The sequence below is a fragment of the Neovison vison genome, chromosome 6 (assembly GCF_020171115.1).
Source record: "Neovison vison isolate M4711 chromosome 6, ASM_NN_V1, whole genome shotgun sequence".
Taxonomy (NCBI): Eukaryota; Metazoa; Chordata; class Mammalia; order Carnivora; family Mustelidae; genus Neogale; species Neogale vison.
Genome location: NC_058096.1, coordinates 65,794,414 through 65,812,300, shown reverse-complemented (window position 1 = coordinate 65,812,300; position 17,887 = coordinate 65,794,414). Strand labels below are relative to the sequence as shown.

The following is a 17,887-nucleotide window of genomic DNA, read 5'->3' as shown; positions in this document are numbered from 1 at the left end:
GGAAGAGATGAATTAACTTAGATTTTTTAAAAAAACTTAACCTGAAGATCCCCATCCCTGCCCCAACTCCATTACATTGGTGCTGGAAACAATGAAGCTTCTTCCGTAACTTCTTTTTCCTAGAGAAACTTCTATAAAAATAAACCAGGAAAGTGGTAAAAAGTAAAATCTGTGTGTCAGTACCTTGTGTGTCTCTCTTCTGTATAGCTTCACGCATATAGGAGGCATTTGAAATATGTGACAGACTGATTTTCTATAGCTTTTTGGGATTAATTCTGCAGTAAATATCATGCTGATTTGACAATATGTTCATTTCTCCACTACTTTCACCACAGTCTACTTTCTGTTCTTTTTTTTTTTATTTTTTTTTTTAAAGATTTTATTTATTAATTTGACAGAGAGAAATCACAAGTAGACAGAGAGGCAGGCAGAGAGAGAGAGAGGGAAGCAGGCTCCCTGCCGAGCAGAGAGCCCGATGCGGGACTCGATCCCAGGACCCTGAGATCATGACCCGAGCCGAAGGCAGCGGCTTAACCCACTGAGCCACCCAGGCGCCCCATTTTTTTTTTTTTAAAGATTTTATTTATTAATTTGACAGAGAGAAATCACAAGTAGACAGAGAGGCAGGCAGAGAGAGAGAGAGGGAAGCAGGCTCCCTGCCGAGCAGAGAGCCCGTACTTTCTGTTCTTGTTTATTCTCTCTAGCATTTCCATCAGTAGATTTTGCTCACTTGGGGTTGAGATGACAGTCCATCTGATTACACTCGGTTTTCTGGCTCATAGTTGCCTTACACATTAATTTCTGCTCAATCTCCTGAGCCTCATAAGTCCTTTGACACTGAGTTCATTGTATCACTTTGCAGCCTCTCTACTGTACAGCAATGAAGTTATGATAACAAAGCCTTCCTAACTCTTTCCAGTTTGTGCAGTGTATCCTCAGAATTCAGGCAGATGAAGCCTTGCATACTTAATTCCTTCTTAGAAATGTAGGGGGCCTTGCCAGACTCCATCTTATTTGTAATTGCCAACATGTTAACATTGCATTTCTTTCTCCCTTAGTTGGTCAGAAAATACAATATGGCCTCAAGGGGTGCTGGTGCGACACAGCAGATGCTTGTATAGAGCCATGGGGCCTTACAACGTGGCAGTGCCTTCAGACGTATCCCATGCCCGCTTTTATGCAAGTACCTCTTATTTCTTTTCAAACATAAACTTAGTGGTAAGTGTCAGGTGGCCACTATGTGTGTAAGCACCTAGCACAGTGTGTGGCACATGGTAATTACTATCACTCTAATACTGGCCCTTGTCTTTTGGAAATGTGGGGTTTTTTTGTTTGTTGTTTTTGTTTGTTTGTTTGTTTTAAGATTTTATGTATTTATTTGAGAGAGAGAGCTAAAGAGCACAAGCATGGGGAGCGGGAGAGGGAAAGGGAGAAGCAGGCTCCCTGCAGAGCAGGGAACCGGTTGTGGGACTCAATCCCAGGAACCTGGGATCATGACCTGAGCTGAAGGCAGACACTTAACCATCTGAGCCACCCAGGCACCCTGGAAATGTGTTCTGTAAAGCAGTTTGAAGATCAATACCATTGTCCCAACTGCAACAGCTTCAAGTCATATTGGGATTTGTTGTGTCTAGTATTACCTGGATGGAACAAGTAGGCAGTTATTTAAGACTTCCCTTTTTCATCTTACAATTTTTATTTGTAGTTAGTTTATCCTTATGTTGTGTTTATGTGTCGTTAAGTGATATTTAATACAGTAATAATGTAATGGGTTTGGGTGTTTGGGTTTTTTGTTTTGTTTTGTTTTGTTTTTGTATTTGTCCCATGTATTACCTCCTTAAAGTACCTTGACTTCTCTTTTGAAAGGAAGACAAATGCCATGATCTCTGGCCTTTTACCTTTTCCTGGATTAAAAGGAGAAAGGAGGAAGCAGTAGACATCCATTAAACCCAGCTTCTATCCCATTTTATGTATGCCTTGGATTATGTCTGTTGCTCTTTCAGTTTTCCTGGAAATTCTGACACTAGAGGCAGAAGTATTTATTTATATGGGAAAGGCTAGCTAGCTGATCAGTGGCATTGGGGAAAAGACGGTGCATGCAGGGGACTGTTCATTGTGCGGTGCATTGCCTTTGAATAGAGGTTACAGTCTAAAAAAGAATTGGAAATCTTTTTTTGAGATACTTGAATCTCATTCACCCTCCCTCCCAGTTCCTTGTGAGGGTACACAGGCTTTCTGGTTCTGCAGGTGTTTGCTGCTAAGGGCCTTTCACTTAAATACTGGGAACTTCACATCAGGGCTGGATGCTTGTAAATACAGTTGGGCGGGGGTTGGGGGCCGGGGGAGGCAGTTGGTAGCTGAGGACAAGGTGGGGCTGAGAGGAGCATGGGGCAAGTACAAGGCCCTTGAATGAGGAATCTAGGGAGGAGCGGACTCAAGTCACAACCACATAAGGATTTGGTTTCTACATAGATTAGTTAAACAGTCAGCTTTATTCCATAGGCCATTAATGACTTCTTTTGACTGTAGTAAAAGAAACCTATAATAAGATATTCTACTGGAGTTTTCTGCTTGGAAAATAAGTATTTTCCTTGCTAGTATGTTGGATAGCTGAAGAGTCAGGTGAAATCCAAAGAATAAGGATTAAGGAAATTAATTTATTACTGATTTTGCATGATCAAACAGGTAAATCAGTGCTTCTCAAAGTGGTCCTTGGGCCACTTACATATAAATCACCTGGCTCACTCTTTAATTCAGGGTCCCAACCCCAGACTTTTGAATCAGAATGTCTGAAGGATTCCAGGAATTTGCAGCATTTACCTATCTGGAAATGATTCTTAGGCATACTGAAGTTTTGAGAACACTCATTTAAAATGTGCCGACTGCCTATAGCTATTAGAAGTTAAAACCCTTCCTCACCTTTCTACTCATTCAGTTTGTAGCTTACTGGCACATTTAATTTTAATTGTTAATAGGCTAAACATTTTCTTCCTCTCAGAGAAGGACCTAAAGAACCTGGCTACCTTTCAGAGCTGTCGTGACGGTTTGGCTTTATTCTCACATTTGAACTTTGAGGTCCAAATTAGTTTATTTAGATCTGATATAGTACCATTGCCACAGTTTGCAATTTATTGCCTCTATCTTTCTATTCATAATGTGTTTTTATTAGTAAACCAGGATTTAACCTCTAAGAGTGAAGAATTTGGTGGAATGAAAACAGTGAGCAGCCCTGTTTTTAGCCAGACTCTAATTCTGACTAATTTTTCCTTCCTTCCTCTTTGTCCTATCTGTGCACCCTACTTCTCAATATCCAGAAAAAAACCCAGCAGAAATATATGGTGTAGAGGATTTTAGTCCGTAATGATGGTAGATAAATGGTTTAAGGGAAAATTAAGAAATTATTGTTTAGATACTTCAGCTTATAAGACTTCCCCTCCCCTCAGACTTCTCTAGTGTTTATGTCTTAGACCAGCACACAAACTAACAATGATTTTTGCTTTTTAAAATCATTCATTTTAAATGGCTTTAAGTACCTATATAATATCTTCAGTTTTTGCCTCTTGATTTGCAAAATCTAAAATATTTTCTAGTCAGTCCTTTATCTAGCCCTTGTCTTAGATAAATGTACTTTTGATTATCTCAAATAAAATATATACCCAAGATAAGATAGAATTTAAGAAAAATGTTTAGAGGCAGTTCTTTTAGGTGTGATCCCTTTTCCTATCTCAGGACATTTTGAAATAAAATTTATTTCATTATTCATTGAGCAAAAAGGAAAAGGTTTGGGTCTCTACAGCAAGAAATAGCCTGATTGATGTTCAGTATGCAGGAACCTATAAATACGAAATCATTTTAGGAGAAAAATGTGAGAATAACTGTAGTCTTTACTTTTTAATGAAATAATATTTTGCTTTTCATCTTCCTTACAGTTCCTATTTCATCGTCCATTAAGGCTGTTAAATCTGCTTATCCTTATTGAGGGCAGTGTCGTCTTCTACCAGCTCTATTCCTTGCTGCGGTCGGAGAAGTGGAACCACACACTTTCCATGGCTCTCATCCTCTTCTGCAACTACTATGTTTTATTTAAACTTCTCCGGGACAGAATAGTATTAGGCAGGGCATACTCCTACCCACTCAACAGTTATGAACTCAAGGCAAACTAAGCTGCCTCTCAACAATGAGAGAGAACTCAGATAAAAATATTTTCATACGTTCTATTTTTTTCTTGCGATTTTTATAAGTATTTAAGATATTTTATATTTTGTATACTATTATGTTTTGAAAGGTGGGAAGGGTAAGGGATATTAAATGTATCCACAAACAAGGTGATGTGATCTTTCATGTGTTAGTACATTTGAATAATAACACAGGATGAGAGGTGTGCCTCTCCAGTAAAGAGATTGATTTGTTCGTATGGCTCTGGAATAACTCATTCATTTACAACATCTCCTGTATCACTTTACACCGTACCTTCGGTATGTCTACTTTTCCATTCCTCTCAGTTGGCCTTCCTGCTACAGAAACGGAGATCAGTGGAGTTGCCCGACAGCACCTATTCTCTTTCTCTCTGGCTGGCTAACAGTATTGGAATACTTGGGGCAAAGCATGGCTTATGGTCCTGGCTGGGACTTTCTCTGTTGCATCATGGGAGGAAAACTCAGCATTTAGTTCTGCCCAATGACATTCAAAAGTACTTACGAATAAGGTGCTCTCCTGAAACTCAGCGGATATTGCTGTTCTTTTCCCTGTTCTTTCACTTCTTTTGCCTCTTAAGATTTTTCTTTAATTATTAGCTGTTTGAAATGATAATTTTTAAGGCAAAGTCTTTAGAGTGCCTGCACCCAGGAAGAAGGTGTATGACTGGACCAGTGGGAGAAGATGAGTGCAAATGCCATGTGGGCTGGAGTGCGGGCAGGCTGAAGATCCCTGCCGCCTAGAAGAATGGGCCAGTCCTCAGCTAAACAATCTTGGATACGGTCTGAGCAGCAGCCCACCTACAACGGCATGTTCGGAGTTATAAGCAGAAGTGAACTAGAAGAAGTTACCTCTTTGTCCCCCGATAATTTGATCTGTGCCTAAAATGTGTGTTTTTAGTTTCAAATTCCAGAACCTCTGTGTTTGTGAGCATTAACCCTTGCCAGTCCATGTCCGTATTCTCGAGAGGTGATCTTAGTCAATTGATGTCACTAGTCATCTAAACTTCTGAGGCCTTGTCTTGAGAGCCTAAAATATATTCTCATGGGTTTTCTGTGCTTGGTTTGGCTTTTTTACACTATGAACTTTTTGGGGAGACACAATATGACTTATAAAGTAAAAAGACCAATCATGTAATTTCATAAACTGGCTCTGAAAACAATTCTTACAGAAGCGTTCCCAGCAGGTTTTCAGCAAGGCAGCACGATGAGGGCTAGGGTATATATACAGCTACCCAAGGTGACTTCTGTGTTTAAATTAACCATTGTTTCCTTAACTATTTTGATGTGTATACTTTTTTTTTAAGTTACATAATTTGGCAATTTGAGTCTATTTAGCTATTTAACAAATGCATGTTGACCACCAGGCACCATGTTAGGCACCGGGGATATGGACAGCAGTGAGTAAGGAATGAAAAGGCCCTACCTTCATAGAACTTACAATGTGGGGGGTGCAAGGTGTGCCATAAATAAGTTTATATATAATGTCCCTGGTAGTAGTAAGTGTAGTAAAGAGAAAATAAATCAGGGCAAGGAAATAAAAAGTACTAGGAATGGCATTGCTAGAAGGCATCTCTGAGAAGGTAATTTCTGAGCAAAGCAATGAAGCAAGACTGAGCCATATAAATAGCTTTGGGGAAAGGCAGTGGCCTAAGATGGGAACAATTTTAATATACTGGAAAAATAGCAAGGTAACCACAGTGTATTGGTTGGTTTCATAAATGGTTCAGCCTAAATACGGTAGTTCTCAGAGTGAAGGAGGACAGGAAGGTTACCATTTCAGTATTCTTTCCTTAGGGTCTTAAAAATAGGCTTTCTTTTGACTAACAAATTATTATTTTTTTTAAGATTTCATTTATTTGAGAGAGAGAGGATACATGAGTGGTGGGGAGGGGGAGAGACAGAAGGAGAAGCAGACTCCCTGGCTGAGCAGGGAGCCCAACTCGGGCCTTGATCCCAGAACCCCGGGATTATGACCTGAGCAAAAGGCAGATGCTTGACTGACTGAGCCACCCAGGCACCCCTTGACTAATAAACATCTTGATGAGTTTACTTGACAGTTAAGAGCAAATTGGGTGGTCCTGACATGAAGATGTCTCATCAAAATGGCTCCAACTTGGTTTTGTCACTGAAAAGTAGCCCAGATAACTAATTAGAGATAACAGACTACTCTTGTAGTAGTGTGTAGTAGATAACACCCACTCTGGTTTGACCTTGGCCGTAATCCTAAACAGGATGGTACAGGAGGACCAGATGCCAGGCTGGGTAAACAAATGAACGAGGATAAGAAATAGAAACTAGTTTGGGGTATAGGAATGAAGAAGTGCCCCCTCTCTTTTCAGATACGACAGCATCTGGGAGATAAAAGTTGCAGTTCAATGTGCTGGTACACATTTCAGATGCCCTTTTAGGAGGTGCCATATTCAGATGGGGAAGAGAAAAATTACCAGTGACCTGTGTATCCTACTACTTACGGATCATGTGAGAGAAAGGACAACATCATCTTTGCTTAGTGATAGGAGATCCATACTCAGTAAAGGATGGCCTTTGGGTGGTTGTTTATATACTGAGAAATTAAATGGTATGTGGAAAAATGGTATATAGCAAAAGATCAGTTGGGTGAACTTTGGATACAAGAAAAGGAAGGAAGATGCTCGGCCAGCTGTTAGGGTGACTTAAGGTAGGTAAGTAGAAAATAGTTCACAGGCATGAGCATGATGGAGATGTTCCTCAGTATCCTATTTATTTCGATTCCATGTTATATTCCTTAAGCTTCTTTCCCCTCCCTATCAAATCATCACCCCACTATCCCTCTCCCATTTCTATTTCCTGAGCAATTATTATGTACTGGACACTGCTGGGTGCCAGAGATAGTGATGTTTAGAGTTGATTAATACAAGGCAGGTAAGTAAATCAGTAATAACAACAAAGGGGTATTCGGAAAGGAAGTATATACAAGGTGCAGAGGTGATGCAGAGAAGAGTCTCCAACTTTGCTTGGAATCTGCAGTGTCAGGGAGGACTTCACTGCGGCAGTAACACATAGCATTTTAAGGGAGGACTGGGAGAGTACCACATAAATGAGGGGGAGAGGTTGCATGCAGGGGAACAGGATATACAAAAACCCAAGGCATGGACTTCCACCAGTTCTTAAATAACTAGTTCAATAATGCTAGAGAAGTAGGCAAAGACTAAATAGGAGGACACAAAGTCCATGTTAAGGGGTTTGAACTTTTATTATCTTCTAAATCACAGGTTCTCAAAGGTGTGATCCTTGGACACTACATCAGATCTACTAGGTCAGAATCTTGAGAGTAAAGCCCAAAACTGCCCCTTTCACAAGCACTTCAAGTAATTCTTAAGCAGACAGAAGACTAGGAGTTAAAGACAGCTAATGAAAGATTTTCAATTTAGGATTCATGACCCAGAGGGTTCTCAAGTCAGGAGTTCTCAAAATATAATCTCTGGATCTGTAGCAGCAGCATCGCCTAACAGGGAATTTACTAGAAACAGATAATTTCAAGCCCCGCCCCAAACCTACTGAATCATAAACTTTGAATAGAACCCGGATGTCTGTTTTAACACACTCAAGGTGACTGATGAGATCCACTCTCCTATATTAGACAACTTGGGCAGCAATATGTCCAATTGGTTTGGAGAATGGACAGGTGTCAATGAGAATGCAGGGAGATCAGTTACCCAACCATTTAAAGAGTATGTAAGAGGTGAGAGGGCATGGGGTGGGTGTCACCACTGTGTGGGTGATAGAGAAAGTGGAAAGAAAAGAGGACAGAATTCTGGTGAATAACATTTAAGAGCAGAGGAAGAGGAAGCTTTCAAATGAACAAGACTAAGGAAATGGAAATCTAAGACAAGGTGAACTAGTGTTGCAAGGAAGAAGTGATCAGGGGTGCCTGGGAGGCTCGGTTGGGTGGCTGCCTTCATCTCTGTTCATGATCTCTGGGTCCTGAGATCGAGCCCCATGCCAGGTTTCCTGCTCAGCGGGGAGTCTGCTTCTCCCTCTGTGGGCATGTACTCTCTCTCTCTCTCTCAAAATCTTTAAAAAAAAAAAAAAAGATGATGAACAATATCAAATAAGGAAGTTAAGAGACTGAGAACTGACTGTTGAATTTGGTTATTAGATCATTGGTGTCTAGTATGAGAAATTTTAATGGAGCAAGGAGGGTGGAAGTCAGGTTGGTTCGTCCAGAGTAGTGAATTAGAATGAAGAAGTAGTGAATTAGAAAGTGTTCTCGGGAGCCCTTGGGCAGAAGGGATAGCAATTTCTCTGAGCTAAAAGGGGGGTTAGATACACACGTACATGGAGAAGGGGAAGTGATTGTTGGGGGCGTGGGAGTGGAAGAAACATCTGACAGCAGGAACTTGTGAAATAAAAGGCAATTTTGATGGTGGGGGGTGTCAATCTAGGAGGAGACTTAGAATAGTGGAATAGCTTTTGTGAGTTTTGGGAATGAGGGTACTGCTGAGGTGGTAAACCATAAATTCTCAAAGGCTCTCTGGCCACAGTTTTATGATTTTTCTCTGGTCTAACCCAATAGATAAGTAAGAGTGGAGAAGATGGGTGCTAAGAGTCCTGGTCCTAGTTTGGAGGTTCACAAAGCAGTTATGGCTGAAGTAGTCAAGGGAGTTAGTGGTGCTGGCAGGAAGAGTTGAGATGCTGTAGCTTGGGGTCTGGAAAGGCTAGGGAAGGAAGAAGTCTGGTTGGGTGTACTGTCTGTCGGAAAGGGTAGGGGGTAGGCCAGGCATTAGTAATTTTGAATAAGTCAAAGGAATAAAGGAGCAAGGATAGGAGTTTTGAGAATAGAATATGAGAGTTTGGGATCACAGAGTTCTGGATTGTGAAACAGCATAATGTGTAACCCTGGAGGCAAATGGCCAAAACTGAAGAGCAGTAAAAACTAAGCAACTGTGCCAAGACTGTGGAGTGGGTTTTCCTCAGGAATACTGAAATCATCCAGTAGGATGGTGGAAACAGGAAGCTCAGTGCCAAACACTGGGAGATCTGGGACGTTGACTACATCATGGCCACAAAGAATGGTAAAAGTAAAAAGAACTCGATTCCATGAATTGTGGTAATGAGAGATTTTTGTATGAGGTGGGAAGAAGCAATTGTGCGGAAACAAGTGGGAAATGAGAACATCATCTCTGCGATCTGTAGTCTGTGTAACAAGGGAGGAATGTGTAACTTTCTGTGTAGGAACAGAGGTGCCCTCAGGTAAGCGTCAATTTTCGTGGGAGTCCAGGAAGTGGAAGCAACATTCAGGGAAAACACCAGGGGTATGAGAAGACTCCAGAGGAACTGTGGGATAGATTAGGAGTGAGGGCAACTGGGTGCTGCCAGTTGGGGGGCAGTGGGCATGGATACAGGAATGAGAAACAGCTGAGTGGGGATTGAGAGTATGGAGGAGAAAAGGCAGTTAGAGAAGTAATAAGGGATGACAGGAGCAGGCCTGAGTGGCATAAAGTTCTAAAAATATTGTTGCCAGAAGGCTAGTATTTTTATCCCTTTGGCAATGGCATTTCTCACTGCAAATATCACCGGATGGTAAGCCTCTGTTGCATGATTGTTTTTTCTAAGGGCCTGTGATTTAGACCTGTTGAGGGCCCCGCTTCGTCTTTTTTGTGATGATATATACCAGGATTTTGCTGCTGTTGCTTTATTTTATTTTATTTTATTTATTTGACAGAGATCACAAGTAGGCAGAGAGGCAGGCAGGGGGTGGGGGTGGGAAGCAGGCTCCCCGCCAAGCAGAGAGCCTGATGCGGGGCTCGATCCCAGGCCCCTGAGATCATGACCTGAGCTGAAGGCAGAGGCTTAACCCACTGAGCCACCCAGGTGCCCCAGGATCTTGCTTCTTAAACGTGACCATTTACATAATCATTCAAATGAGAGTAGTCCCCCTTAATTGGTTGATTCAAGTAATAGAAAATTTGAGTTCCCATCTATTAAGATGGACCCACACACATAACTCCCTAAGCTGTGGACTTTAGAGAAGCAGTAGGTTTTTTCTTCTTAGTTTTCATGACAATATCCATTGATTTACACTGGGTATCTTAGGTGATGTGTAGGATTATAACAGTAAGAGAAGTTAACAAATATTTGACAGTAAGAGGTAAGTAAAAAAAGAACAAACTTACTGAAGCAACTCTTCAGGACTTTGGCTGTGAGACCAAACCTTGAAGTAAAAACTAACATCAAACTAGAACAATGAGCCTGATGCATATAATCTACTTTTTCTAATACTGATTTTGGTGACCCTAGGTCCTCATCCTCTAGTTTATAGTGCCATCATAAGCATTATCCTTTATATCATTTATTAGAATACATGTTTAAAGCATAACAACATTTTAATTACACTTAAATGTCTATGGATAGGTTTAGGATTTATATTTTTTAATCAATAGAAAAAATTTGATTATATCTTTGGAAACATTCGTCAAGCTCAACAAGCTGAAACCTTGTGGATTTCTGACAGACGCCTTTGAAAAAGTGCTTTACCTTGCAGAATTATTAGCCAGGAGTTGCCATGGCATTAAGTTATTGCAAAGCATTGTGATCCATCCAGGAAAACGCATGGCTACACCCTGCATGGGTTTCTTACACTAAGCTACATCCTCCTTCATGCTCACAGAGTAGTGATTTTGCATTGCCCATGAACCTCAAGGCTGCTAAATGACCTACTGTGTGCCCGTCCATCTGTGGTGGCCCCCAGTTTTGTACTATCTGGACCAACACTGATCTCAGGCAATCACTCTTCTTCCATCTCCTATGCCTCTCCATACTTGGTAAAGTGCCTGCTCCCTCTTTTGGCCTGACTTTGCTAGAGAAGGTGTTGACAAAGGAGGACACATCCTTTGTCATTCTACATTTTGAGCTCACCTGGAAGTGCCTAAAATCATTCTGACATTTAACCCAAGGATTCATTTTGTCATCAGATAGGACAAGCTGGGTAGAATGTGGTCCTACTCAATCCTGGTGGAAACTGGACCTATCCTGAACCCCTCCCACTCCAATTCCAGACCAATGAATCTTACATTCCCACTATGTTTTCAGGCTTTGAAATGAGACCTGTGTAGACTAATGACTGTACCACCCAATTTTACTCAAATGTGATCAGCATGCTGAACGTTAGACATGAAAGTAACAGCTTATCTTGACCTATGACTTCATAACCAATACAAGTTAACCCGTTTTGTGATGACTCTGAAGCTCCCTCCCCACGAGCATGGAATGCTGGTATTACCTGGCTCATCAGCAGAGACCCAGCAGGACTTCACAACTAAACCAATTCAGACCACACACAACTTCAGAACTCTTTGTTCTTGATTACCACTCTCACATTTTTCAAGCAATCAGAGCAAAATTCTCAATGCCTAAGTGTCTCCCTAGTACCTTCTATTGGATTTGCAATTGTTTAATTTGATTAAAGGCAGTAGGTAGCTTAAACACTATTAACAATCCTATTAAAAGATGCTAGTTGCTACATTTTTCCCTTTGAGCTTTCTTTTGGTAATGTAATGACTCTAAATCTTGCTCCTGTTTGTTTATGGACTGTTTCATTTGCTACCATCCCTCACCCTTTTTTTCATTAGGCTCCAAGGATTTAAGAGTATTAAGTCACCCAGGGCAATATTGCTAAGCTTTTGATAAATATTGTTGAGGAGGATGATGCTTACATTTTTAACTTATACAGAACCCAGAATTTTGACTTGGCCAATATTTTGAATTTTAGGGCTTAGATCAAGCTGTCTTAATGGGGTTTTTGATCAGTTTTCTTCACATTCCATCTGATGCAAAGAATAAAAACCAAACTCCTCTATCTGGTCCATTTTGGTAAAAAAAGAAAATAAAAAGAGGGAAAAATAGTTGGCCTAAGGCCCATTTTGCCAATAAATACAGATTATTATCTTCTTTAGCAACCACTAACACTGAAAGAAAACTTTAGGAGATGCATGAATTTTATTTCAAATTTAACATTTAAAATCAGCCATCCCCACTTTGAGGACTGGTAACTGGTTTGAAGGAGCACTTGGGAGAATTTGATTTTGCAGCCCTTTCTAGAGCACCATGCAGATCCACCTAAAAACACCGCCCTTGTCCTGTCCGCTGTCTGGATGGAAGCAGGCAATTTGATTTCCATCCAGCCATTCTCAGGGGGGGTCTTTTTTCAGTCCCAAATGAATGACCAAACAGGTAATGTTGGAGCATTTGAGGAAACAATTTCAGGGGAGGAAATCTGAGTTCTCTTTGCCATGAAATGGAATTTCCTCAGCGTCAGGTTAGCCCCAGCCCACAGGAAACTTATGAATGTGTTTGTGACAGTTGACAGGCTGGGCTGTATTGAAGAAGTCCACACTTTAGCCGTGGGACACTGATCGAGAGAGTGAGTCAGCTTCCACAGCCTTCCGGATTCACTGGCTTAAAAAAACTCAGAATTAGAGAGTGTCTCCAGACAGTTGTCATTGGGTCTCATGACAGCATCCACACACCCACACTCCTAAAGACGATGCTACAAACAAAAGATGTCAGTCTATGGGGCATGGCAGCCATTTAACAATCTGCCTAGGAGCCTCGGGCAGAACTCATGCATTAAGGTGTACTTAGTGGCTTCTCAGTCTATCCCCAAATAAAATATATCCTCTAAGCATTACAAACAAAAATTCAAAATAATCATAAAATAGTTTAAATATTTCATTATGTGGCTCAAGAGTTCTGATGGTGAAGCAAAGTCACATTCTAACTGGAACATGGTCTTTATCAAAGCATAGACACCACAGTGAACTGTGATTGGGATAAAGCCTATCTGCCCACATTTTCTGATAAGGCAGGAATGTACTTTTCAAATCTCCTGAGCATGGCCTTTCTCATCTGTCACCACTATATTTCTTCACCTTGCTTGCCCAGGAGGGAAAATGCCATACCCCAGCACTTTTTTTACGGGTTGACATCCCATTGGCTGGACCCATTGGTCCAGGGTCTCGCTCACCAAATGAGAAGGCAAGACACTGAACCTATTAACCGCTCCCCTTGTTCATTCACCTCAGTGCCCTATGAAAGGAGAACTCATCAGCTGGCCTCCCAGTTACCCCTGAAACAGACACTGACTTAAAAGGTTCAGCACAAGATTTCAAAACTTTAAGGTTTATCAGGGAAGAAGGGAGAGGGGAATATGGATCTGTTGCAGGGCACCACCTCCAATTCTCCCCGGACTAGGTAACTTCAGTTCAGCCCCTACCCATCCCATCGGCGGCCTGGATTGTGAGGTCTGCTGAGAGGTACTGCTAGCCCCTAGAGAAATTTCTGCAATGACAGAGGTTGTGGACAGAGTTCAGCCAGACTTGAACCTGAGAAGATGTGCACAGAGCTAGAACAGGTCTGTTTTAATTTCTTTCTAAATAAAATTGTTGTGTTAGAAGGTTTGAAACCATTGATACCCTAATGGGTTTTGCCTTGAGAAGGGCTCCTGTGAATCCCTTTTTGGGGGAGCACCAAAAATCTACCAGTAGGTTCTATTAGTTCTCCTTCCTCTTACCAGCTGAAAAAGAAAGAAGCACTGAGGTTCTAAATAACTGAAATAAAATCACATTGGTTTATTGCTTCTGCTTGCATGTAGACAGGAGAATGGCCTAGGGTGGGTAATGGATGAGGGGGGTTATGGGATGGAGAAAGGTGCCTCAACTCTGCTCTGAGTAATGGAAGGAGAGGGAGAAAGGGAGGTACCCACTGGCTAAAATGAAATACATGTTCCAAAGGGCATTTCTTCCCAAGTGACAGAGATGGCCACCCTGTTGGGGCTCCCTCCTTATCCTCTCCTGTACTCCCAGCCTAGTGTGGAAGGACAGGAACCTGAGCTAGAAGTGTTTTCTACTAATGCCCCATCAATTTAAACACACTGACTTTGGAGCATAGTTCTACTTATGCGTGAGGTTGTTCTCTACGATGATATCCTGTCTGTGGACTCCGATGGAAAGAACACAGATCACTTCACTGTTGCCTACCTAAGTGAAAATTCAGCACATCTCATTGAGGTAACCTTCAGCTCAGCCCCCAGTCTGCCCAACCACTAGATTTATACATCAGAGGTCAGGAGAATGGCAGAGTCCCCCCAAAATAACAAAAGCCACAGCCAGGCAGTCCTCTTAGATTTTGCCAGTCATAGAATCTGCTCTTGTGTATAGATTCTGATTTTCTACGCTCATACATGCAACCATCTCCCACAAGTCTGCAGAGGTTCTAGGGAAAGAGCATGGGCACCTTTACCCTGTTGGATCTGTAAGTGTACATTAGTCTGCACTTCCAAATCTACTTCTGTTCTGGAGTGTACATGTGTACAAAGCTTATCAGAAAACTGGTCTAAAAGAACGCATGCTTTAAGGAGCATTAAAAAGCGTGAAGGAAAGAGGAGGCCTTCCAACCTCAACAGCAACATTTTCCAACACAGGCAAAGGATTTCTCTTTCTTTCAAAAAAACATTATTTTAGCCAACTCTCAACAGTAATAGGTAATGACAGTGTGGGAGAAACAACTCAGAAACAACCCCAAATCTCGTTGGAAGAAAGCATTTCAGCTTCTTCCTTTACCTGACCTTTTCCCACCTGCTGTTAAGGACTGATCTAAATTTCATTTCTTGGTCCTTCCCTTGACCTCTCTTCTGGCAAATGGACTAATTAATAAATGGTCAAAAAGCTGAAGAAAGAAAAGAGGCCAAAATAAGTCCAAACTTGGATAACCTATGCCTGGAATAATGGCAAGTTGGCCCTGTAATAACTTCCAGATGATGAATCACGACTTTTTTTTTTTTTTTCCAGACACCAGCAGGTGAACTGATGTCATTCTATTTGCCTCCCACTTCTTCCATCCAGAATCACTGACCTCCTCTGGGGCTGGTAAAAACAGCTGGTTGAGGTCTCTAGTCTTTGGCCATTCTTAGGGATGGTCATTTTATTCCTAAGCGTAACCCCTTCTGGTGTGACCCACGTGTTTTCTGCCAAATCCCCACAAAGAAGGCCAGGGGAAACTGTCTGGGTGGGACTTCTGATAGGGGACAGGAGAACCTTGGAATCTGTCACTGTGGAGGAAGGGGGTGGGTGGTCCATAATGGGGAAAGGAGGACTGAATAAGATAAGGCTCTGAGGTCTTCCTGGCCTTGACCTGTGGAAAGGTTTAGAAGCCCCTGATGGTCGCTCTATTTTTGAAGAAAGAAGGTTGTCTCCGGAAGGCTCTGTCTCTGATGTACGCTTTCTGCATTGCACTGTTGCATCCTGGGTGGAGAGCAGGTTAGCCAAGACTGGTTCTGGAGGAAGGGTGGGTCCCTCGCACATGTGGGATGTATTGGTATCCATTGGCGAGGCCTCAATGGCGCCCATATCTTGCTTTGGCTTCTCTTCTTTTGGACTTTCCAAGGAGAGAGAATCATCTCTGGAAGATTTCTGCGAGGTCCCACCAGTTGAGCTGGGTTCTTCCTGGCTCCTCTCTAGAGGATGAACTCCACTGTCCCCTGAGCTCTGAGATGGCAGGGGTTGTGGGATCTGTGTGTACTGAATCTTGGGTGGGATGACTGGGACTGCCCTAGCCTGGCACATTTTGACCATGAAGGAGGTTCTCACAGCTGACACACTCACAGGAGCTGAGTTACGGCGGCCCGTCAGGGCATGAGCCACAATGTCCAGGTCCTGAGGGTCCTGGGAGCAAATACTCCACGGGTCTACTTTACAGTGAGATGAGGTCATCCATGCGACTTTTGTGTCTCCTGGCTCAGAGAGCTGCATTCCAGGTGAACCAAATGAGGCCACATTGTCAAACCGAAAGAGGTCAGTGATGGGAATGGCAGAGTCCAAATTGAGGGAAGAAGGCCTGTTTTTCCCTTTTGGAAGCCCAGACTCAGTGCTCTTCAGCTGTAACTTTGGGGGATGCTCTCCACATGAGGCACTGTCTTGCACACCAGGAGAACTCTCTTTGCTGTTGTCTGGCCCAGGAACACTACCTTGCTCAATCTGAGGGCTGCCGTGCCCTTGGTGTGTCCCCTGTTCCTTTCCCTCTGCTAGGCTGCCAGGGCTGATTTCTGCTGATTTGGGCTGCAAACCACCCGGTCCCTTCCGGCTGGGAGCAGCCTTTGTCCCTCTGTCCCCAGAGAACTCTCTAAAGGACTTCAGGCTTTTCTCATCCCATCCAGTTATCTCTCTCCTGGGGGCCAGGGGCTGCAGAAGGTCGGAATTCCTCTCCACTTCGAGGTTAGCACAGCTGCTGGAGGAGGGAGCCTCAAGAGTCCACTGGCTCTTAACCGTGGTGGTTTTGCTATCTAGAGAATGACTCTGCCGAAGGCTGGGCCTGTGGGGAAGCCTCCTCTCCAGTCGGTGGCCCTGGGGGCCCTGCACCTGGGCCTCCTGCACATCTTTCAGGGTGGGAGAGTGAAGGGGACTCGTTACCCACTGGGGCTCCTCCCAGGGCTCCACCATCTCCAGGCCATGCTGGGCAATGTCTGTCACAGTTTCGTCTTCATCACAGTCTGAGGGCTCCTGCACTGAATGGGCTACATCCCCCTCTCCTTGTGGGGAGATCTCAACCTCGCTTGTTGGGCTTTGAAAACCAGAGCCTTTTCCCTCACGAGCAGCATTCTTTGAATTTTGCTTTTCACTCGGTCCCAGAGAGGTCTCCTCCTCCTGACATAGGCTGGGAGTCCCAGGGCTGCCATTAGACTTCAGCTGGTCTGTGTATGGATTTGTCCTCAAACTCCTAGATGAGTCTTCTCTCTCAGGACTGCCCTTCGATAGCTGGACTCGAGGCGCCTCCTCCAGAGGAGTTGGAGGAGGCGCAGCAGGCGGGAGAGGAGGTGACAGATTCCCTGTGCCTTCCTGGCCCACCTTTGTTTGTAAAGAAGCCATTTCAAATGGAACAATTTCCAGAGGAGCTAAACTGGTGGGGTCCGGACGCGGGCCCTTCTCTGTCTCGGGTCTGCGGAGGACGCTCCTCGTCTCTGGCTTTTCTCTGTTGGCTGCAGGGGAAGTCCCTTGTGCCGTCTGATTGGCTGGATCCCTAGTCCACTCCTCCAGAGGGGTGGAGCCTGGTGGTACGCCACAAGACGAGCTCCCAGGACCCTCCTGGGAAGCAGAAGCCGCAGGACTGGCCTCCAGGATTGGCTGAGTGGGGTTGATCTTTGGGGCAGGTGCTGGCGATGAGGAGAGCTCCTCCTCAGATTCGATGATCTTCAGCTCCTGTTGAATCTCAGGCCAGATCAGGGCATTGGCCAGGTCATCCTCATCCTAAAAAATATCAAGGAACAGATTATTTTAGAGGCAAAGACTCATGGCCCTGACAACTGCACTATTTTCCCAGTGACAGTGAAGGGCCTGGCGCTAGGCCAGGCTGCACTATCCCAGCAAATAAGGGCTACCGCATTACTAACCACTGTGGCTATTTATCCAGGGCTTACCGCATGCCATAACACATTCTAACTTCATGTTCTTGTTTAATTGTCCCAAAGATAAATACCACTATAACTACTCCCATTTAAGAGGTGAGGAGACCTATGTTCAAATAGATTAAACAATTTACCTAAGTCACACAGCAGCAGCCCGGGACCAAAATCCAGCTATGTCCACACCAGAACAGAAACACTTAATCCCCGTGCACTGTTGATTTATAAAACAAACCAACCGCTAGTCTCAGTTAACCTC

General features: G+C 43.3%; 2 protein-coding genes across 3 annotated transcripts in view; one reads left to right on the top strand and one right to left on the bottom strand.

The window, feature by feature from the left end:
• Positions 1 to 4,414, top strand: part of TMEM39A (transmembrane protein 39A) — a 31,542-nt gene extending 27,128 nt beyond the window's left edge. Inside the window, exons 8-9 of one of the 2 annotated variants that reach the window (XM_044251444.1) lie at positions 1,059 to 1,179; positions 3,930 to 4,414. In XM_044251444.1, coding sequence (XP_044107379.1) covers positions 1,059 to 1,179; positions 3,930 to 4,163 — 355 coding nt within the window. In that variant the 3' untranslated portion in view covers positions 4,164 to 4,414. Of the gene's footprint in view, positions 1 to 1,058; positions 1,180 to 3,929 lie in introns of those variants that run through there. The other variant, XR_006384975.1, reaches the window with a different exon arrangement.
• An 8,925-nt stretch (positions 4,415 to 13,339) lies between these two features.
• ARHGAP31 (Rho GTPase activating protein 31) overlaps positions 13,340 to 17,887 on the bottom strand; it is a 113,811-nt gene continuing 109,263 nt past the window's right edge. The window contains exon 12 of the mRNA XM_044251443.1: positions 13,340 to 17,473. Within this exon, the coding sequence (XP_044107378.1) occupies positions 15,044 to 17,473 (2,430 nt within the window). The 3' untranslated portion in view covers positions 13,340 to 15,043. The remainder of the gene's footprint in view (positions 17,474 to 17,887) is intronic.